At 46.1% G+C, this 23,278-nt stretch overlaps 1 protein-coding gene across 7 annotated transcripts in view; it reads left to right on the forward strand.

Annotated features, from left to right (window-relative positions):
- LOC114050521 (anoctamin-10) overlaps positions 1–23,278 on the forward strand; it is a 224,438-nt gene that overhangs the window by 21,084 nt on the left and 180,076 nt on the right. For all 7 annotated transcript variants that reach the window (XR_003570018.1, XM_027872289.1, XM_027872290.1 and 4 more), the window contains exons 5-11: positions 1,225–1,344; positions 6,918–7,490; positions 8,564–8,619; positions 11,101–11,175; positions 13,221–13,403; positions 17,136–17,327; positions 19,899–20,027. Coding sequence is in view for 6 of the 7 variants with exons in the window: in XM_027872289.1 (XP_027728090.1) it covers positions 1,225–1,344; positions 6,918–7,490; positions 8,564–8,619; positions 11,101–11,175; positions 13,221–13,403; positions 17,136–17,327; positions 19,899–20,027 (1,328 nt within the window). In the remaining variant the exon portion in view is untranslated. The remainder of the gene's footprint in view (positions 1–1,224; positions 1,345–6,917; positions 7,491–8,563; positions 8,620–11,100; positions 11,176–13,220; positions 13,404–17,135; positions 17,328–19,898; positions 20,028–23,278) is intronic.

The raw sequence follows: 23,278 nt of genomic DNA on the forward strand, positions 1-23,278 counted from the left end.
TTACAGATGAGGAACCGAGGCAGACAGAGTGAAGTTACTTGCCGAGGGTCACACGGCTAGTCAGTGTCTGAGGCCACATTTGAACTCGAGTCCATCCTGACTCCAGGCCCTGCACTTTATCTACTGTGCCACCTCACTGCCCCTCTGTTTTTAGAACTGGGTGTCATTAAGTTCAGAGAAGCCTAGTGTGCATTAGGTTCCTTGTGTTCTCTCTTCATACCAATTAGAATGGATTCGACCAGTATCGTACAAAGATGGTAGAAACGCCAATAGCCGGCACCAGATCATTTACTGTTCCTGAAGGGAGGAAAGGAATTCATTTTGTTGTAGTTGCAGTTGTCTTTAAATAGATCCATATGGGATTGCGTCGGTCAGGCCGCTTCCTGGTAAATGACCTCTACCTGGCATGGGAAGAGAGAGGGATCATTTGGGGGAAAGCTGAGATCATCACCACCCTTTGGCATTGGTGGTCAAGCCAGGAGCTGTGTTTTAGGGTCTGCTACCTTGTGTTCTCTCTGAACCACTCAGCGTTTTATCCTGTTTAAGAGATTGATTCTGATAACTCATTCGAAGTTCACTCTGTGGTAAAGGCTCTCTGTCCGTTTGCAAGCCACAGTGGGTGGGGAGGGGGTAGGGTGTGAGCACTCTTCGTTTGTTTTTCCCCATGTGGATGACTAGGTTGATCTTGTTGGAGGGCGCCTATTATATTCCAGGGCCTGATGAAAGCCAGACCAGGGTCCTGGGTAAAAAGAAGGGGCAAGGGCAGGAGCTCTAGAGAAACAAGCGCCATATTGCTCTTGCTTCTGGTGCAGGGTGAAGAGGAGAGAGAGGCTGAGAGCCAGGTCTGAGCCATCGGGGTGTCCCATGGTTGAGGCCTGGACCGGCGGTAGCGGCTGTGACTAGGGGCAGAGATCCTTCCTTTTCCGTTTTGTCACCACTAGTTCTGGCACAAGAGACCCCATTCTTGGATGACCCTGGAGACCATAAGAGACAGGACCAGCCTGGAAGGGAGGCTTTCTTTAAGTTTGGATGGTAAAACATTGTGGACACCTTGTCCGTAGGTAATCGGAGGAGTCCTGGGTGCTGTGCATCATTTGGAGGTGTCTCTGTTTGGTATCAGTGTTACTTAATTTAGAGCTAAGCGGGCCTGTCCAGGGCCCAGGCTAAGGTCAAGCGTGAGGTGCTAATCTGACTGCCTTCATGTGTTTCTCCTTTCATCCTCAGTGCGGAGATTACTCACTTACGGCCTGGTGACTCAGATCTTCCCCCTTCATGACAGTGAAGCTCTGAAGAAGCTCGAGAGCACTTGGTACAATCGATTCAAGCTGAAGTACCAGCCTTTGGGTACGTCTGGGGGTCGATTCCTCTGCCTGTTGTCACTTCCACAGAGGCCTGTGGGTGGGCAGTGGTGTTTGTGGGACAGAACAGGCTCTCAGGCGGGGGAGGCAAGAGATTGCAGAGCAGGAAACTCTAGTGGCTCCGACATGGGCCACTTGGGTCTATGCTGCTACCCTCCTCTCGTCCCCAGGAGGGAGGAGTGCGTGATGAAGCAGAAGGACCCCTCCCTTCCTGAATGCCAGGCGAGGGTGGCCACAGCAGGCAGGGAGGAGAGGACAGGAATGCTCCCCTCTTCGTCTGCCAAGGAGAATAATATTGGGGTTGGATCGGACAGAACAAAAAAGGCCAACAGGTGACCCGAGATAAATAGGGGAATAGTAAGAGAAAAAACCCAGTGATTCAAAGAAAGCATAGAGGGAAAGACACCAGTGTCTGGGGGGACCAGGAAGAACCTGCTTTAGGAAGGGGAACTCAGCAGAAGGACACTGGAAAGAGTCTTTCTTCCTCCTCTCGGCCAGGTTGTGATGAGATTTAAATGTCAAACAGAGGATTATATTTAATCCTAGAGATAAGAGGAAGCCATTGGAGTTTATTGAGTAAGGGGTGGGGAGTGTGACATGGTCGGACCTGTACTTTAGGAAATCAGTTTGGCAGCTGTATGGAGGATAGGCTGAATTTGGAAGACACATGAGGAAGGAGACCAATTAGGACACTATTGAAATAGGCCAGATGAGAGGTGATGAAGGCCTTCATTTTTGGTTGTTTTTAAAAAGGTTTCATTTTTTTTTTTTTTCAATTGGCAAAAAAAAATCTGCCTTTTCTCTGACCTCCCCAACCTCTTCTTCCTCCACAAATTGAGAAGGAAAGAAAAACAAAACCCCTAAATATGTATAGTTAAGCAAAACAAATTTTTGAATTGGCCATAGGCAAAAAAAAGTCTCCTTTTGCATTCTGAGTTCCCCTCACTATCAGAAAATGGGTCTCATGTTTCCTCATCAGTCCTCTGGAATCACTGTTGGTCATTCTGCTGATCAGAGTCACTAGGTCTTTCAAGGTTGTTTGCCTGTACATACCATGGTGCTGTCACTGAATAAATGGTTCTCGGATTCTGTTTACTTCCCTTAACATCCGTTCATACAAATCTTCCCAGGTGTCTCTGAAACCATCTTCTTTGTAATTTCTTTCTTTTTTTTCAGCCAAAGACAAGGTTTATTAGAACATCTGTCATATTGGGCAGACTCTTAAGGAGTCTGAACATGGGTAAGCAGTGGCTAGATTCTAAGAATCTAAGCCCTGGCTAGATTTTAGGGATCTGAGCCTTCTTCATCATTTCTTAGTGCACATTTACTGCACATCATAAACCATCGCTTGTTCACCCATTCTCTGACTAATGGGCTTTCCCTTAGATTCCCATTCTTTGCAACCTCAAAAAAGAGCTGTGCATATTTTACATATCCTTAGTTATATTTTGTTTTGCTTAGGACTCAACTCTGCCTTAATCTGCCTTCCCTCTAATTTCCCCTTCTCCTTTCTTCCCTTTCCTTCCTGTTTCCCTGGTGAGTGAAATGTATTACTGTAGCTAACTCTATGTGTTTTCTTCCTTCCTTTGACAAGTTCAAATGAGAATAAGGTTCAAGTGTCACCAGCTCCCCCTCATGCCCTCCTTGTTTGCATGATGTTTGCTTAAATACCCTGATGATGGGAGATAATTTCCTCTAGCTTTCCTTTTCCTTTGTCTCTACCCTCCCCCTGACCAGTATATTTCTCATCCCTTCTCTTTCCATTCTTCTTTTATGATTATCAAGATATAGCAGAACCACTCCCAGGCTTTACCTAATTAGAATCCAGCTTTCCGTGATGCCTGATGATGACAGGGTTCAGAGGGGACACATGCATCATCTCCCCATGTTGATTGTTTGTAGTGTATCCTTTTTTAAGCCCCTTATGATTGTTCATTCCTGTTTACCTTTTGATATTTCTCTGTACTCTTGTTTGAACTTTAAAGCTTCTCTGAATGTCTGGTTTTTTAATCAGGAATGCTGGGAAGTCCTTTACTTCATTAAAAATCTATTTTTTCCTTTGTAGGACTGCACTCAGTATCACTGGATAAATTATTCTTGGCTGTAATTCCATATGGTTTGCCTTCTGAAATATTATATTCCAAGCTCTGCTTCTTTATAGTGGTGGCTGCTAAACTGTGAGTGATTCTCACCGTGGCTCCTCAGTACTTGAATAGTTTTCCTCTGGCTGCTTGCAGAAGTTTTTCTTTGACACGGAAGTTCTGGATTTTGGCTACAGTGTTGCTGAGAGTGTTCACTTGGGGGTTTCTTTCAGGAGTTGATTCTTTCATGTTGCCGTCTGATTCTAAGAGCTCTAGATAGTTTTCTTTTAAAATTTCTTGAAATATGTTTTCTAGCCTCTTTTTTTGGTCATGAAGTTCACACAGTCCAATTATTCCTAAAATTATTCTCCTTAATCTGTTTTTGAAGTCAGTTGTTTTTGCTGTGAGATTCTTTAAATTTTCTTCAAATTTCTTAAGTCTTTTGACTTTGTTTTAATATTTCTTGTTGCCTTGTGGAGTCATTGGCTTCTGTTTGGTCTATTCTGATTTTCAGGGAATTTGTTGCTTGGGCAAGTTTGTTTTTTTGTTTGTTTTTGTTTTTTTTTTTTTTTAAAACCTCTTGTGCCATGCTGTTAATTCCCTTTCCATTTCTTTCTTCCATAGCTCTCATTTCTTTTCCATTTTTTCCTCTAGCACTTTCATTTTATTTATAAAAACATTTGTAAATTCTCTTTAAAACTCTTGCTTCATCTCCTCTAGGAAGTCTAGTCAAATTTGCCCCAAAGATGTTCTTCTTTGAGGCTTTGCTTATAGATGTCTTGGAGTCATTCTCTTCTTTTGGGTTTGTGTCTTGGCCATCCCAGTTGCCATAATAGATTTTTATTGTGGGATTTTTTTGTTTGTCCTTCCATCCTATTTTCTGATTTCAGACTTGATGGTAGCACCAGGCTCTGGGTACTTCTGGAGGGAATCTCTCGGCTGGCCCTACTGCTGCTTTCTTGGGCTCCCAGAGACAGCTCAGGCTGGGGACCTGCAAGCTTTCAGTGTTCCCAGAGGGCACAGTCTGATTGCTGCCCCTCACCACCCCCCAGTCTGAACTCTTTAAGCTCCTGATGTTTGGGTTTGGGTCTGATCAATGGTAGCTGCTGGATTCAGCCACCATCATACGGCTGGAAGACTCTGTTGGTTCAGAACGGCAGAATTGGAGGCCCCTTGGTGGAATCCCTGCCCTGGTCACTCCCCTGTGGACTTAGCTAGAGGCTACGACTGAGACTGTTCTTGCCCCTGGAGTCTGAGTCACTCAGCTGTTGCTGCTTTCTGGACTTCTGTCTTGCCCAAGACCTTGACGGCTCCTTAGCCCAGAACACCTCCCTTAGACACAGGCCCCTGGGTCAGCCTGCCCTGAATATGTGACCCAGAGCTATGTGGTGGGTGGCAAAACTGCCAGATAGCACCTGTACCCGCACCATGCGGGAGGTCAGAATGCACCAGCATGGGTTTGGGGCAAGTCTTGCTGGTGGGCACAGCCTCTCCCTTGGGCAAGAGTGCTTTGTGCACAGCACAGTGCTGGTCAGACCCTGTCCCCAGCATCTGCAGCCCTTTCTCTCTGTCTTTCTGTGCCAAGTTGGCTGGGAGAGTGGCTCACTCACTTTTTTCTTGCATTTCCTGTCAGGATTCAGTCTAGTAAGTTGTCTCTGTCTTTCTGGAGGAGTTCAGGAGGAGAGGGGCTGTGTGGCTGTGGTTGTACTGCTTCCTGGTACTCTGACATCTTGGTGCTGCCTTCATTTTTAATATCAGTTCTGGAGTTTCTTTGAGTAAATGTGTGAGACTTCAAGCAGATATATTTGTACGACGCCTTGTTTGGTGTACTTCATCCCTGGCCAGAGCCTCTCTTTTCTGTAATTTAAGCCATGGTCCAGAAATGTCAGTGTCCTTCTCAGACCCTGGCCTCGTAACTCCCTTCCCAGACCTACCTTTTCTCTCCGAAGTCCTCACCTTTGAGCAGGAGCAGGGATCCCAGCGCCAGCTGTGTCCCTCGGGGCCTCAGTTTCTTGCCTGAGAAGAAGCTTTGCTGTGCTCTCTGCCTCCCTTCTAACAGCATCCTTGGTGCTCTGTGAGTCACTAGGCATGAGCAGGAGGCTGCCGTATTACTAGTCATGGCCTGACACGTGCTCTGGACAGTCAGCAGATCCCCTTGTGCCAATAGCAGGTGATCGACAAAAGGCTGCTTGGGTATTGCAGAGCAGTGTGTCACTAACCACGCCTACTCAGTTCTTCTTCTTCTGGCCCTTCCTCGGTGAGCTCTTAGTGGACAGCCGCAATGCCGCTCCATGGAGCCAAGAAGGACTTACCTCCTGACTTTCCCCTCCCCCAGCCTTGACTACAGTTACCTGGCCCATTGCCTTGATAGACAGCGACAGAAGCAAACTCAAAAAGAGAAATGTGATTTAAATAAGCCTTCTGTATTAGAAGACGTTAATGGTTATCCTTTAATTATTGCGTCAAAATCCAGGAAATGGTCATTATGATATAGGCTGGAGTGCTTTCTGTCAAGGCCTAAATCAAGATAGGCATCTTCAGTGCTCTGGGCCACCTGTGAAAACTGTGGGAAAAGCTGTGGTGATGCTTATACTGGCGGGCAGTGGGGATTGGAGGGTGTGGGGCTGGGGAAAAATGAAAACCCACATTCCTCACTACAGTGATGAAGGGGGAGAGGTGTCAAAGTGGGAGAGCCTCAGTAGAGGCTCACCTGGCAGCCCTAAAACTGAAGGGGACTTTAGAACGAGGTAGTATCCTGCCCTCCTTTTTACAGGCAGGGAGTCTAAAATGGTTCCCCTCTTTCCACAGCCAGTGAGCCGACTAGCTCGGTGAGAACCTGCTCTCTGGGCTCCCAGCCCCCTGCTCCTTCCTCCTTGGTCAGTCCCAAGCTGAGTTACAAACAATGCCTGGCTGCGTGTGGGTGGGCTTTCCATACAGTAAATGTTTGTTTGCTGACTCCAAAGAGTGGAGGGTGACTGTTGGGGGGGGGGGGGGGGGGGGGGGGGGGCGCGGGGAGCTGGACCAGGTAGTGCCGGAGGTCCCAGTGCCGGAGGTCCCTTCCTCATCACTGTCTGATGCTCTCAGGGGCAGGTGGTGAGGACAGTTTACATGGGGGAGAGTGTTAGTGCTGTGCTTCCTTTTGCCAGCCTGGACTTGGGATTTCCTGGGTGGAAAGTCCCTCCACCAGTGAAGCTCAGCTGGCCACCTTCCTCCTGGTTTCTCTGAGAAGTGCCCAGGGGGAAGAGAGGGCATGTGATGCCAGTGCATCTCAGAGGGGCAACTTGAACCCTGCTCTCTCCTCCCCCCAACATGCTTGTTAGCAGAGATGCCCCAGGCGGATTAGGAGATCTCCTCATGTCCTCAAGGCGTGAATCAGCCCCTCCAGAGTCAGGCCTGTGCAGTGTGCGTTTTCACCCCCTCCCTCAGAGCCCTGGGCTCAGAACCCGCTCTTTTCTTCTCCCTCTTCCCATTCCTGCAGATGGCATCCGCACATACTTCGGAGAGACCATTGCCCTCTACTTTGGTTTCTTGGAGTACTTCACTTTTGCCTTGATCCCAATGGCGCTCATCGGGCTGCCCTACTATGTGTTTGACTGGGAGGACTACGACAAGTACGTGATCTTCGCCTCCTTCAACCTGATTTGGTCGACCGTGATCTTGGAAGTCTGGAAGCGCGGCTGTGCCCTGATGACGTACCGGTGGGGGACGCTGCTCATGAAGAGGCAGTTTGAGGAGCCTCGGCCAGGCTTCCACGGCGTTCTGGGCATCAACCCCATCACCGGCCGAGAGGAGCCGCTCTACTCCAGCTTCAAGAGGCAGCTGCGCATCTACCTGGTCTCCCTGCCCTTCGTGTGCCTCTGCCTCTATTTCTCCCTTTACGTGATGACGATTTACTTCGACTTGGAGGCGTGGGCTCAGGACGTGCACCGGGAGAGCCACTTTCCTGAGCTGACCAATGTTCTGCTCTTCGTGCCCAGCATCGTCTACGCCGTCGTGATCGAGGTCATGAACCGCCTCTATCGATTCGCTGCAGAGTTTTTAACCTCGTGGGGTAAGCCGCTCTCGCTGACTGCTCTCTCTGTCTGTCCTGGGGTTGGACCCTCAGGGGAACACAGCCTCCGGCAGGGCCCGGTCTGTTTTGTCTTGGCATCCCTGGTACGTGCAGTACATGCTTAGTAAACGCGGGCTGAGTCTGTCGAGGAGGGCTGAGTTTTAGAGGCCAGTCAGGCGTTCTGCGTCCGCCACCGAGGCCCATGGACTTGGGAAGCTCTTGTCGCCCTTCTGGTTATTCCGGGTTAAACTGGTGTAGTGTCCTATGGCCAGGGCCCGTCTGTGGGATTCTCTGGTTATCCTAAAGGAGTCCCAAGGCTGAGGATTGCCCTGATGCTGACAAGTAGGTGCCCTTGCGAGGGAGGAACGGTGGATCAGACCTTTGGAGCTTTGGTAGCAGGAAACCTAGTAAAGGTATTTTTGACTAGAGTGTGTAATCTGGGACAGTGTCCCTTCGTCGTCTTCCTTCAAATTCTCTGGTTTCAGCCACTTAGCTTAGAAGCGTCTTGAGCTTTGTTGTGTGCTGCCCACTTTTCCCAGTGAGGGCAAGAAGGTTCAAACATGGGGGCCTTGGCCTCTTTGAGCCCTGTGGTTCAGGGTACTTGGTGCCAGCTCATTGCAGGGACTTTGGCAGGAGTGCTCTGGGGGTGCCCAGGCGAACCACGTTAATGCCAGCTGCTTTTTGCCCTAGTTTGCTCAGATTTCTTTTGGAGCAGGGAAATTCATGCCTGTGGTCACCCTAGTTTATGAATACAGTATGGTCTTTAAAATATCCATTTCTTCCCTTATCATCCAAGCTAAATTTCCTTTCCATTTCCTCCCCTTTATCCAGCTGTTTCCTTTTTAGAATTTTTTTTGGGGGGGCTAGCGGGATAGTGGGAGCTGTTTATCTTAATGGTAAGGGAAGGAAGGCCACAATTAGGCAACAAATAACTCTTTAAAATGACTGCTGAAGGGCCTGGTATCTGACCCCAGTGCTGTTAGCACCGCGGTTACATCTGCCCGATATTATTAGCTGAACATTGCCTTTTTGTCTGAGGGAGATACGTGACTATTTCTGATTGCTAATTTCAGAGAATCACAGGTTGGAGTCCGCCTATCAAAATCATCTGGTTCTCAAGGTGTTGGTGGTGAGTATGGTGTTTTCTGTGTAAATATGTTTTCTTTACGACAAAAATTCATAACTTTTAGAAATGAATCATAAAGACTTGTTTCCAGTATAGTATGCTGGTGCTGTGTTCTTAATTTAGGGAAGTAAACTAATATAAGAAATTCAGTTAATAGGAATAAGTTTTGCTGCTAATTTTCAATTATCCAGAAGCCACTTAATGCATTTATGGCTTGTCCAGAGTCTTAGTTTCCTTACTGGTGACTGCAGAGCCATCGGCTTCCTTACTGGAGGCTTTTCTAAATAATTCGATAAGGGAAGAGTTTTGCTGTTTTGTTTTGTTTTTTTTTTCTTTTAATCATTTTACACAGAAAATTTTAAGTCCCCAGCTTATGAAAGCGTTTTGTTATCAAAATGAGTAAGTCTGCTTTCTGAAATTTGGAGCATATTTTCCCGTAGAAATAACATGTTATAAAAGATTAGTTCTCAGGATAGTCCACAATTTAACCCATTCCGCAGTTACATTTTGTGTATTTGCAATGAAAGTGTTGTCACAGTTGTTATACAGGAAAGTGTTGTTATGGTACTTATTAGCAATTTAACTAAACAGAAAAACAACAGAATTAAATAAAAACCCTTTCATTTTATCTGGAATGTTAATACTTAAGGAAAATCTGGTTTAAAAAGATGAGGAGGTAGACAGAGATTTTCACGTCATTTGTTAAGGGGACTTCTTGGCTCTTCTCAGGGCTTTCCACATTGTCTTTTTTTCCTTAGTGTAACTGATTTCACTGAAGAATTTGGGGTTTTTATGCTTGATGCAGATGTATCAATGTTACTACTCTTTCACTCGTAAGTCATGATTAAGAGTACTTTAAAAAATGTTTTGGCTGACAAAGGAAAGATGGGGAAGAGAAACCATGAAAAAGAGGGAGAGAGATGCTTCCCAAAGGTAACTGAGTTAGCAAAAGAAAGAGGGTATGGAAGAAGGAGGCGAAAAAAAGAGGAGGTATCTGTTTGTGTGAGAAAGAGAGAACTTTAAGTGGAGTGAACTGAGCTGTAGTTGGTGAAAAGACATGGTGTGCGGTGCCCAGTTCTTCTAAAGGAAATCTGAGGAAGTCATAGGGAAGAAGATTTCTCCCACCAGCCACCATGTAACGCCCTCAGCTCAACACACACAGGACTGGGCACAGAGCGGGTGCTTAGTAAGTGCTGGCGAACTCGCTGCTTTGGTAGCCGTCCCCAGCTGGGCCTGCGGAGGGGAGGGCTTGTCACTTGCCCTTGGTGTGTGTATAGTGTTCATAAATCAGGGTGTGGCTGTCTGTGTGGGTGGGCTTCAGTGACCTGTCCTTCTCCTGTCCTTCATTCGCCTAGATAAGAAAGACTTACAGTTACACAGTCACACTTCATTTGTTTGGAACTCCCACATGATGGCAGCCTCAGCTATCTGGAAAACCATTAAAGAAAGCACAAAGCACAGTAACACGCCTGAAACACACCTGACCAGTAAAAACAGGCAGCACAACATCTGTGCATTAAAGCATATTCGTTGTGCTGGTAGGAGAAGCCAACTCTTCCTTCAGACCACGTTTACTCTCACTCTTTACGTAATTCTAACAAACTAGCGGGGTACGGCATTGGATGCAGAAGGGATGGGGGAGATGCTGAAAGCGGGCCACTGAGCAAGGCAGAGAATGAGAGCCGGCCATCTGACCATTAGGGAGGAGACGGATGACTAATGGAAACTGGCAGTGACAAGGAGACAAGGCCGCCTGGGGCCAGGCAGTGAAGGGGAGAGCGCCTTCTCTGTCCACGTAGGCCCTGGGGGGCTCCCTCTTCTGTAGCTCAGAGCAGTTCACTGAGTCACCTAGAAAAGGTGGAATTGTGGTTAGTATTCTCTGCCTGAGAAAACAAGGGAACAGGTGTACCTCTGGAAAAGGCCTTTGCCACCAGCAGGCAGACAAATAGATGGTCCTGTGCTTGAGGAACGTGTATCAAGAGCCACTTTTCTCTAGACTTCTTGCCCTTTCCTTGCCTGGTTGCCTGCATGGCCAGAGCTCCAGGCCTTGGGAGGCCCTGCCTTTGGCTGGGCTGGGCTGCCCTCATTAAGACTCCTTCCCTTGAGCTCTTCTGGCCCTCCCACGTTGCCTCCTGCCCCTCTGTTCCCCTCTGTTGTCTCCCTCCCCTTGGCTTGGTTGGGGAGCAGAGGGGGCTTCTCGGGAGGCAGCCCCAGACCTCCCCAGGTAAGTCACTGACATCTTCTTGAGTGAGAGAAGAGTGAAGAAGGCAGAGAGATAGGTCAGAGGAGACAAAAGTGAGGGGAGACAGGAAAAGGGGAAAAGTTAAAAAAGAGGTGGGGAAGTTCAGATTGTTTTTTAAAACTTTTTTTTAAAAAAAAAAAGTGCTTTGTATTCTGAAGATGTAACTGAATTTGTCCTTGATTTTTAGAGCTCTTTAAATGTCTCACTCCTGTAGTCACTTTTAACTTTTATTTTTTTGGCAGTTCAACTTTCTTAATTGTTTCGCCTCGCTCTTCTACATTGCCTTTGTGATGAAAGATATGAAACTTTTGCGACAGGTGAGTATGGAGAACAGTACAGTTTTTTAAAAATTAGTTTTATGGCCGAATGGCGTGTATAGAGAGCCAGCCTTGAGTCAGCGTGACCTGGGTTCAAATTCCACCTCAGATCACGTACTAGCCTTGTGAACATGGGTGAGTCTCTATCTTCCCAGTGTTCTGTGTAATTCTCTGTGACCTTATGACAGTGTCACTCTGTCACTGTGCAATGATGGAGAGAGCGTCCACACCAGGAGTTGCCCAGACCTTTGAAAGCAGAGGTCTAGATATTAAGTCTCCTCTGGTGATGCCCTTCTTAAAAGCAAGAAGGAAGAGGAAGGGGAGGAAGGCATTTTTGCTAGAGGGCCTTGGTTCTCATTGTCTGTTGAAACTCAAATCAGAGTCAACAGAAGAATCTAGAAGAATTCTCTAGGAAGACCCACAGAAGGAGTTGAGCACATCTGGCCGGGATACTGCCTGCGCCACAGCCCCAGAAGGTGGACATCCTGGTTGGCAGCCTCTCTCTGTGCCTTCTGTCCTTTTTTCCGTCCCTCACAATCAGGGCCCAGGCTAAAGCTGAAACACGGGCCGCCATGATGAAAGGGCTTAGGAAGCCCCAGGTGCCCACGTGAGGTGCCCTCATCCAGGGCTCTAGACGTCAGCTTTGGCCAAGGAATTTTGACAGTAAAAACATGAGCGCTCTTGAGTGAGTAGAAGGAAGTATACTTCCATGCCCCCCAATACTGGGTGCCGTGGCTATCTGGTGCTCAGGACTTGTCAAGTCCCATTTTCAGCTACTACATTATTGAGCTCTTGAGGCCAGAGCTTCATGCCATGTCATCATCTTTCTGCTTTGTTTTGGAAGGTCTGCAATGACTTTCAGTGGGTTGTCATGGCTGATCCACATCACCTTGGAGTGAACAGAAAATGAGGGAGGCTTTGGCTTTCTAGAGTTGGCCTTTTCTCAGTAATGGCTTATTCTTTTCCCCATTAGCATCTTGAGATTAATTTTTAGGGAGAAGTTGGTCAAAGCCCAAGTTTCTTGATAGGTAAATAAGGATGTGGGAGCTACTTACCAGAAATACCTTTCATCGCTTGATTCAGTGGAGATATTCTCGCCTGATAAAGATATCTGGGCTAAGAAGGGTGGGATAACTGATTGACTCAGTTGAACCCCATAAGATACACATAAGAAATAAAACAGATGACTTTCAGTAGCGTAATATAATTATCGGCCAGATATGCCCCATACTCCCTTGCAGGATTCTCATACCCCAGGTTGGCAGCCCCTGGATAAATGAGCTCCGAGTTCCATTCCAACACTAAAGTCATGGTCCTATGATCTGATTTTCACCACATTTGATTTCATAAGTTGCTAAAGTTGAAAACCATACTGAAATTGAAAACAGTAAAGGACATTCCATTATATTACCCTCTTTATCACTTGCTGTTCCACTCCAGAAGACTATTGTGGGTGTGTTAATTTTCATTTTTTCTAACTTAGAAGAGACTTGTGTGGATGAAGCTTTTTCCTCTGAGAGGAGAGGTATGAAGTGGCTGTGTGCACCTCCTCTTAGGAGTCCCCTTGCTTTCTTGCCTGGGCAGGAGGTTTCAGCAAGCCTGCTTTTGTTCTCAGTGAGATCGAGAACTTTCTAAGCCATTTCAAGGACGTGCCCCAAAGTGGGGTCTTTCCTGTGCCTCCCAGAGAGGGGACTAATGTGCTAGAACCATCCCATGATCGCTGGCCTGGGCCAAGGCTATTTTATGACATCATAACTTGTTCTGGACCATGTCATGGTGCGTATTACGGGAATAGGTAAAGGGTCAGGAATTCTGCCCGAGTCGGGAGCCTTCTCTGCCCTTGCACATTGGCAGGGGCTTGGTAAGGAAGGCCCGGGAGGTGCTGCAGGCTCACGCAGCAAGTTGGTATAAATGGCCAGTTTTGATCCCAGACCTTGAAGGCTCCCAGCCCAAGATGCTTGTCACACATTCCATGATTATTAACACGCCATTGTCTCACATGCTGTTGCCCCCTTGCTCAGCTTTTGTTGTCTGTTTTTCTTTAGAGCTTGGCTACTCTGCTGATTACTTCTCAGATTCTGAACCAAATTGTAGAGACCTTTCTTCCATATTGGCTCCAAAGGAAGCATGGCTTACGGGTGAAGAAGAAGGTGCAGGCTTTAAAAGCAGATGTGGATGTTACTCTGTATGAACAAATCATCCTGGAAAAAGAAAAGGGGACTTACCTGGTAAGTCTGAATGTGTGTTATGGCTTGGCAGGGCTGAGCTTCCCCGGAGCTGAAATGTGTTCATTAAGTGCCTTTAACCAATACGTTGTAATAGGCAATAGCACTGAAATGACCGCTTACCAAGGTCCCCAGCTTGTCACCTTCTCCCTGAAAGGAACCACTTTAAAGTTTAAAGTTAAAAGCTGGGTGACCCAGTGGTTAGAGCACCAGGCCTGGAGTCAGGAAGACTCATCTTCCTGAGTTCAAATGTAGTCGCAGACACTTACTAGCTGGGCGACCCTGGGCAAGTCACTTCACCCTTTTGGTCTTATTTTCCTCATCTGTAAAATGAGCTGGAGAAGGAAATGGAAAACCACTCCTGTATCTTTGCCAAGAAAACCCCAAATGGGATCACAAAGAGACAGACACGACTGAAAACAACTAAACAATAATGAAAATGTATACTCAAATTCTGAAAACTTTGCAGATCTTGATGAAATTATGTCTGTCACCCCTGAAAGGAGGGAGAGCAGAGGATGACACTTGGGGGGAAAAAAAAAAAGCAGCAAGTGAGAGAAGGCTGTGATGGACAAGCAGGGAGGGGGATCTGGGCGCTTTCTCGACAACTTACGTGCAACCCCGATAAAGCAGCCTTCCAAGTAATGGATTAAGAAATATTTCATTAGAATTGGGATTTATCTGAAAAGCTTACTTCTTAGTTTAGAGACCTTAGCACTAATGCAACTGTAAAACACCTCCTGTCTTCTAGGCTGGCTTGGAGGTCGGATATTGTCCTTTCATTCTTTCTTCATTTCTGTACTGTAATGAAATAATTAACTACAAAATTATCAGTCTGTAATATTGAGTTTACTTGTGATAAGGTTAACTTTATGGTTAACATAACTTTCAGCCATTCAATAAACATTTATTAAGCACCTTCTGTGTGCCAAGAATATAAATATTGTTATGGGCAGAATATCTCTTCTTTGAGTTCATATGGTAGGTTACTTCTGCCAAAATAAATCTACCACAATGTAGAAGTTATAGAGATAAAAGCTTTGGTTTTATTATGCTTAAGCACAGGCTCAGAAGGTGAAAAATAACCCTCAACCTGGATTGGAGTTTCTGACAAGCTTTTATAGAGAAAATTCCATTAGAGAAATAAATTCTTTTACCTATTACAATCTCATACATTCTTTTAGGCTGTAAAAGTTTAAAAAAAGATAGTTCATCCCAGGCTTCCTTCAGTGTCATAAAATCTGAACAGACCGAGTTAAACAGAATCGTGATCCCATAAAGGAAACAGACCTAGTAAAACAGGATCTCTAGGTAAACTAAGGTTACGGATTAACCAGCCCTGTTTAGAGGGTTCGCAATGTGCTGATTGAGGGGAAAGGGAACGGAACCAAGACATCGGTGACAGTTGGGATCATTTCTCAGGTGAAGCAAGTCAGATTACTTTGCACAGCCTGGACTCCCTTTTTGGCCTCTTATCTGAGGAACGTGTGAGCCCTTACATAAATTTTTACATCCCATGGGACAGGTTTCAGTCAGCTCAGTAACCTTCTAACTAGGGAAAAGGCCCTCACTCCCCTCCCCCTAAGTAATAATAAAAATTAATAAAAGGGAATCAAAAATAAAAAAGATTCTTGTAATAATATTTAAAAAAGGCAATGCCTAGCCTGGAGGAAGACAAGGGAGTCAGGGGCGGGGCTAAGGGGACCCACTTTTCAGGGCATGATGAACAAGTCCAAAGGAGGGCAGCCCGTGTGGGAAATAAAAAGTGGCGTGCTCTGGGTACCTTCCTTCAGTGGAAGTTCTGGAAGGAGCTCTTCACCACCCTCACCCCCCAGTCAGGGCAGAGGGTGCTGAGTAGCCATGAGTTCCCTCCCAGGATGAAGGTATTCCTGGGACAGGATGGTGAAGTCCAGAGGGGGGCCGCTGGGTAGGAAATGAAGCCGTGTCTGCCATGTTTGGGGTGAAGCTGTCCAGTGGGAGTGTAATGAGCTTCTCCCATACAGAAGACGACTTATTGACTCCCTTGAAAGGTCATCAGCAGCTTCCTGATGACATCGAATGACCTTTTCTCAGTTGTTGTTGTTTGTTTTTGCAATGTGGCCCTTAGTTGGCGGCTCCTAACCATTCCCCTAAAAATAATTTCCCAAGGCTGACTTTACTATGCATGCTAAGATCTTACATGGGTCACTGTGATTTCTAGTGATGTACATTCTGCCTAAATTAAAAAATGAATTCTAAGTCTGTCGCTCTGTACATATAATAAAGAGTGGCCTAAAAGCTTAATAGCATTTAGGACTTTTGAGCCACCTTGTGTAGACTATAGAGTGTGTGTACACACCCCTCTCTGGCCACCTCTGTTTACGTTTACATAGACTCTGTACTGGCAGAGATGTATATATACTCATATATGTATAAAGATCTTTTGTAGTCTACATTTTAGCAAAGGTTAGCCATTGTCCGTTTGCTTGAGTCACGTAGAATAAGAGTTAAGTAGCACCGCCACATGGTCTCTGGGGAGTCAGTCAGTGCATCCCCTCGCTCTCGCGAGGGTAGTGAAGCCCGTAGGATAGGAAGGCTTGCGGGGCACCTTCTCGGCTTGCTGCGGATGCACCTGCTGCTGGGCCTTCTTCAATCTCCTGGTGAGTGGAGGCCCAGGGCCTCCTGGGAGTGAGGCTGAGGCTGAGGTCCTAGGCCCTAAGGAAACGGAGTTAAAAGCAGTAACCACCCCAAGGGAGCCGACAGGTTCCGTCCTTTCTTTTGTCTTCTTGTTCAGAACGACACTGAAGAAAACATGGCGGCCTCTACAGAACTTCTCTTAGGTCTCCTTGGCACTCAGGTCACTCAGGGGTGCCTGCCCTCTTCTGCCTGGAGGCTGGTTCCTCCAAAGTGGACAGTACGCCATTTATTTATCCTTCTCTGAGGCTCATTGCGTGGAGCTCTTTTATTAAAAGGCTAAAAGCTAATTATTAACTGAATTTTAAAAAGACTTCTTTTGTTTTTACCTTATAATCATTTTCCACCCTACACAAACACACGCTCCCTTCCTAATTAGCCCAGCTTTGTAGTTTCCAGTGATTCTTGTCTCCTCAAACCTTCCTTCTTAAGGGAGGATCATGTGTGTTTCTTCCCCATCTGAACCATTTTAAATAGTTTTGAATGGCACCTAGCGCTGTGCCTTGCACATAAATGAGATGGAATGTGCCAAGCCAAAGATTTTAAGCCCAGTTACAGATTTCCTTCTGTCTTCTTCTCTCTCCCCAACAACTCCCCACCCCTGGCTCTCTTCTTTTTCTGTCTTTTTCCTTCTTTTGTTTTCTGGTTTCCAGATCTTACAGAAAGGATGTGATTGGGGGTGGGGGGGGTGAGGCACATGAGACCAGAGATTTTTGTGAATGAGTTAATAAAATTGTGGGTATATCACAGAAGACCATTATTTGTTAGCAGCAATTCTGGGTCATTTACTTTCTTTTTGAAATGAATGTCTTTAAAAAAAAAAAAACTTAAAAAAAAGAGAACCTTTTCATTTTTGGTTCATTTGAGGTTGACAGTTTTTTGAGGCCTAACTTTGCATTTGTTTCTCAATTCAAACAAATTGTTAGGTGAAGGAACTGGGAGACGCTACCATAGATTGTCAGTGGAGACGCATGCCCTGAGTGTTATTAATGATTCTGTTTTTCTTGAGTTGTCCATGACAGCGTAAAGTCCTGTTTTCTTTATGGTGCCTTTCTTTTTTAGGGCACCTTTGATGATTACTTGGAGCTCTTCTTACAGTTTGGATATGTGAGCCTTTTCTCATGTGTCTATCCGTTAGCAGCTGCCTTTGCCGTTCTAAACAACTTGTCGGAAATTAATTCAGACGCCTTAAAAATGTGCAAGGTCTTCAAACGTCCATTTGCGGAGCCTTCATCGAGTATTGGTGTTTGGCAGGTAATCTGGTTTTTTTCTCTCGAATTTTCTGGTTTTTTTTGTTTTTTTTTAAAGAGCAAAGAGATAGGGGATCTGGGTTCTAGTCCTGGCTTTGCTCTCAGCTTGTTGTGTGGCCTTCATTACATTATTTCACTTGTCTGGGCCTCAGTTTTCCCATCTGTCAAATGAAGATATTGAAATAATTGACTTGTTAGGGCCCTCCACATTCTACAGTTCTGAGTCCTGGGATCACACTTAGTGTGTATTCAGCGTACTTATAATTCTGTCCAAGGCTTTTTCTTGGTCCTTAATGATCGGAATACCGTCTCTTAGGCCTGGGCCATGGGTGTAAGGCAGTATTTCCCTGACGACAACAGCAGTGTGTGTCCGTGTAGCCCTTTTCCCACAATGCCCTCCCAGCTATTGTGAGAGGAGCCATCTCCATTTTCAAGATGAAGAATTGCAAGCACGTGGAGGTGAGGGATGAGCCCAGGGCCACTGAGCTAAGAAATAGATGAAATTACAGGGACGTCCTGGAAGCGCTGATGCTGGACCCAAGAAGGGAGATTTGTAAAACCTTGCGTGTTATGTTCCAGACCAAGATGAGCCCAGATCTTTAGACTCCAAGTCCAGGCACACATTCCTCAGGAATGCAGAAGGAAGATCCCCACACTGTGCCATTTCAGAGAATGCCCATCCCTCTCTTTCTTTTTCTCTTCCTCTCCCTCTTTTCTTTCCTTGCTCTCTCCCTCCCCCCAATGCAGGGGCATTGTCTGTAACTGCTGTTTTCTGCCCTGCTGTCTACTTTGCAGCTTGGCTGCCCTGGTCTTCCTTAATATGGCAGAAACTGAGGCTTCTGACTTAAAGGAATTCCATGAAAGAGTCAGATTTTGTAAAGCGTTGATAAAGTTTAGAAAATGTCCAAAGCTGGCCAATGGGAGAAGACACTGAGTAATTGTTGAATTCAGTCATCTGTCGTTGGCCTTCTTTTAGTGGTTATATTTGACACTAGTGAGGATAGCAGACCTGGGTACTTTGCAGTGCTCTCCAGGGAGCACCTGCAGATGCTTGGAGGCCTTAGAATGTGATTGGTGCTCACAGCATCATTGTCCTTAGGTCTAACTACCCTTTTATGTGGAGAAGGAACTAAGCCAGATGCAGTAAGTGACCTGTGAAAGAGCTCATGATACATCAGTGATGGAGGGAAGGAGAGAAGACAGGTGGGCAAGCTTCGATTCTTGGGCCATCTTGCCCTCCTCTTATGCCCACACTTTTGTACTGTTAGGGACAAAGCCACCTTTTATCATGAGAGGATCCGTCCCAGTAAGTCTGATAGCGTGGTGAAGCGGTGATGGTGGGGACATTTATGAGCGCTCAGCATTTCAGCAGCGTGCTTATCTCCCCTCTTCAGTACTGTGTCCCCTCATTCTGACTCACAAGATGCCAGACCTGGAGCCCTGTTCCGTCGTGCCTTCTCCACCCCTGCCACAATGCCAAGTGCTCTCAGGGGAGGTTATAAAACTTCCTGTTTCATCCTTACTGAGAAGGTAGAAGCTATGGGAAGTGCCCTCTCTCACTTTCATCCCTCTACACCTCAGGATCTCTCCTTCACCCATTTTGCATTTTTCCTCTTCTATCTCAGAGGAAAAGGTGGCCCTCCTCCTCGCCAACACGGACTGCTTCACTGGGGACTACTTGCAAAAAATAAAGCTGTATTTGAAATCTCATCTGTCTCCAGCTGAATGAAAAATCTCCTATGTCATATCAAATGAGAAAACATGTGAAATGGTTCACCAACCTTAATTAGCTGTACTCATGCTGGCTCTCTCTGATGGCGCATTGGCCTTTGAGATGTCCATGGATTAATATTCCAGTAACAACACATTATGCTAAGACAAGGTTTTCTGTTCTGATTCTGACCTGTCTGGGCCACCATAGGCCTGTGTTCTAGACTCAGCTTTTCCTACCAACTTATTGTGTGACCTTGGACAAAGTCACTCAGCCTTCTCCTTTTCCAGTTCCCTATCTATGTGAGGCCAGATCTCCTTCATTTATCTCAATGGAAGGAAACGTCCCAACAGACCGACTGTAGAAGCAGTGGGAGGATCCAGATGTCTTCAAGTAATCTGGACACTGAACAGTTTTGCAAAATTGTGTGAAGCACTACTCTACTCACTATGTTTTTGGTTTTAGAAAATATAGTTATTTTTTGTAAAATATGTCCTGCATATCAATATGTGATGGGTTTGTTGTTATTTCGAAAGAAGTATTTAAAATATTTAAGATGAATATTTAAATAATTTTCAGTTTTTGTTTCTAATATAGTAAATATCAGTAGATAATAGCTCACATAAGCAATATGGAGTCCTCAGTAATTTTTAAAAGTGTAAGGGATCCTGAGTCTGAAAAGTTTGAGAAACACTGATATAGGAAAAAGCAGTTTAAAAAAATTTAGTCTTTGGAACTAAGGAAGGTGTTTGCTGTAACTCCCCTGTGTATCCTTCTGTCCCCATGTCCTAGCAAGAAAAAAGAGGGCCAGAGCAAACTGAGACATTTGTTACACACATGGCCTTTTTTTTTTTTTCTTTTCAGTTGGCTTTTGAGACCATGAGTGTTATATCAGTGGTTACCAACTGTGCACTGATTGGAATGTCTCCTCAATTAAATGCAGTTTTCCCAGATTCAAAAACAGACCTGATTTTGATTGTGGTAGCAGCAGAGGTAAGTGAAAATTCTAACTCTGTTAGTGATATTGATTATTTAAAACAGTGATGGTGATGGTGATGCTGCTGCTGCTGATAACAACGATGGACTCTACCTGTCTGTTACTGGTTGCCTGAATTCACTTTCTTGAGTTTACCTGTAAGAAGGCACAGGGACACAGTTAAGTAACTAAGGGAAGCAGGTGACTGGCCCTTTCCCAGTAACTTAAAAAATAATCTCCAAGTCAAAGAGAGAAGCAGAGATGGGCCTTGTTACTAGTGAAGAGATCAAAGCTGAAGGATGGGTGGGTGTGAAAATGTGTATGTTTGTGAGTCTCTGTGTGTATGAATATATGTTTAGGTGAGCGTGTGAGTCTGTGCTAAGGGAAAGTCATTTCTAATTTCAGAATAAAACATACTTAATGATCTGATTTGATAATTTTGCTTTCTTTTCTGCAGATAGGTACTGAATAAATACTTTTTGATAATTTATTTTTCAGCTCTCAGATTACAAATAGGAACTTTTTTATTTCTGTGCTTATGACTATAAATATCATGTATACCAGATGAAAGCAGTGTTATAATTTAATGCAAGTAGTATATTTAAACATTTATTTTTCCTCTGGGTCATAATCCTTCGAGCTGCCAGTCCTGAGCCTTGGTGACTTTTTTTAGCCTCATGTTAATATTCTAGCTTCATTTTGAAAAGGGTGTCTCATCAGATTTGACTTTTTTCCTTCTGTGTTGCCATCTGTATTACCGCACAGACTCCAGCGTTCACTTTGTCTGCTCTTTCGTGCCTGATCAGCATTAGGGCTTCCCCGCACGTCCATCTCTCCCTCGTGATTTTGGCCCCGTCGTTAAGGAGGTGTATATTAAAGTGCCCATTCAGTTCAAGCAGGGCTTAGCTTGACCGGGCCCGTAAGGTCTCAGCATGCACACCTGAGGCTTCGAAGCAAAGCGGACTGATGGGGTGGAAGAGTAAAGGAGTGAACTTAACACTAGACGTGCAGTGGTGGGCTCCTTGTTACTATCCCCTTCTGGTTTATTTCTCACCCCCGGGGACCTGAAGTTGTGGAGGGGCAGAAAAAAAAAACTGTGATGAGGGGACAAGGAGGGGCAGCCGTGAAGAGTAAGAAGTGCACCACTTGCCCTGTCTTCCAAATCCCTAGGAAATAGTGCAGTTATTATACCCATTTTACAGGTGGGGAGGTTCAGAGAATCCCCACAGAGCTGATAAGGACCTGAGGCAGGCTTCCAGGAGCATCCCTCTGCTCAGAGTGGTGTGTGCTGCCCTGAGGAGGCTGTCAGAACCACACTCCAGGCAAAAGTGGTGGGAGGGACCGTCCACAGGACAGACTGCCAGCTTCCAGAGGAGGAGGACGTTGACGGGTCATTTGTTAAGCACTTTACAAACCCTCTCTTATTTAGGAGAAAAGCTAGAGGATGCTCGCCTGTGAGGATGGCAGGGTCAGCTGAGAGGTTTTTAAGAGTTAAGGGGCCTGAGCATGTCATGGGCAGCAGAGAACGGGTCGCTGGAAAGGAAGGCATTGAGGATGATGGGGTCAACTCTCAGGGGACGCAGGATGGGATGAAGTTGAGGGTAAAGATAGAAGGGTCAGTCCTGGCAAGGAGGAGGCCCAGCTCTTCTTCAGTGTTTCAGAGACAGTGAGAATGGCTGAAGGTGGAGGGGATTCTGAAGTGAAGGCGAAGAGAGATGAGACCACATACTTCTTTCTAAAGTAGGACACAGGGTCATCTACAGAGAGAAAGGGGTTGGGCGGGGTCTTGGGGATTCACTGAAGGAGAAGGGTGCTAGGAGAAATGGGAGAGAGATTTGACAAGTGCAGAATCAGAGGAGTTCAGTACATGTCTGGGCCAAGCGTTGGGAGCCGACATCTTACTGTCCTCCTGGTAATGATTCCAGGGCTCTTTTCTTCCACCTTCCCCCAGCAACGGAGGCCTTCTCAGGAGCTTGGCTAGAATGACTTGTACCTGATTCTTTGTAGCTGATTTTATCTTACCTGGCCTTAATCACTGAATGGCTGTCGCCTCAGACAAACTGAGACTTGGAAAGACCTTAGCTTAAAAAGGGCAAGGTTTCCCACTACATCTGGGGCCATCTCCAGTCATCCTGATCTCTGTCTTGCCACTGGATCCAGATGGAGGCTGGGGACCTGACACGGCCCTTCCTCACTTATATCCAGTTCGCTTACAAGTCAAGACATCACTTTCCTGACGTCATAGGTCCTCTTTGAGAATGAAGATCCCACTGTGTTTTCAGCGGGTTATACTCACGGAAGCACTTTTGGCTTGGCCTTGGTAGGAGGCCCTTCTCTTCCTGCCTGTTCCGAAGTTTAATGAATCTGGTTCATATCTTAGTTCTGAGCGTCCCTAAGATAAGATGCTTAAGATAAGATAACTTGAATTAAAGAGTATTACCAAAGTATCAACAACAAAGAGTCTTTTATCCATGCCAGGGGATCACAATCTAGCCACCACTCAGGAGTGTCCCTGAGGGGTGGGGGTGGGGGGCAGGAGTCGTCTCTAGCATGGCACAGCCTCAGGCAAGCTGTTACCTGCAAGTCCACAGAGAAGGCTGAGGAGGAGTGGGAGCTTCTGTGGTTTCAGCAGACCTCTTTCCACAGGTTTCAGTCACCCTCAGGTAATTCATAGTTCTAAGAACTGCCAGGTCTGCGCCTAGTCAGCTGCATTCTACACTTGCCAAGCATGGAAAGGCTGTATGGATATAAAAGTGACCCTCAATTTCCAAGATTTAAGTAGCAGGGCTCCTGGAGATGGGGAACCTGGGCTCCGTGGTGGTTAGTGCCTCACCTGGATGTCCTGGAAGGAGTCACTTGAGCTCCTTGGCCTCAATTTCCTCTTCTGTACAGTGAGAAGTAACCAACTCTGTGGTCTCTGAAGTCCCTTCTGGCTTTAGCTCTGGGATCCTGCCATCCATAGAGGACCTTGGGCCTGGGTCAGCTGCCATCTCTCTCTCCTCCAGTACCCCCTACCCCCCCCCAAAAAAACCAACCCTACCACAAACCAACATAGGCTTTTCCCCTCTGCTCCTTCTGCACTTTAGTTCTTTTGTGCGGTGACACAGTGACCCCTGAGGCCGGAGGTGGAGGGGTGACCTTGTGAAGACAGCCTGCATTGGGGATAAGAAAGCTGGGGTTCAAGGTCCTTGGGCTGGTCCCTGATTCTAAGCCCTGATCACGGTCTGGGCAAATCACTTTCCTCTTTTGTAAAATGGAGTGGGTGGAT

The sequence above is a fragment of the Vombatus ursinus genome, unplaced genomic scaffold (genome assembly GCF_900497805.2).
Source record: "Vombatus ursinus unplaced genomic scaffold, bare-nosed wombat genome assembly UNPS02014799.1, whole genome shotgun sequence".
NCBI lineage: Eukaryota > Metazoa > Chordata > Mammalia > Diprotodontia > Vombatidae > Vombatus > Vombatus ursinus.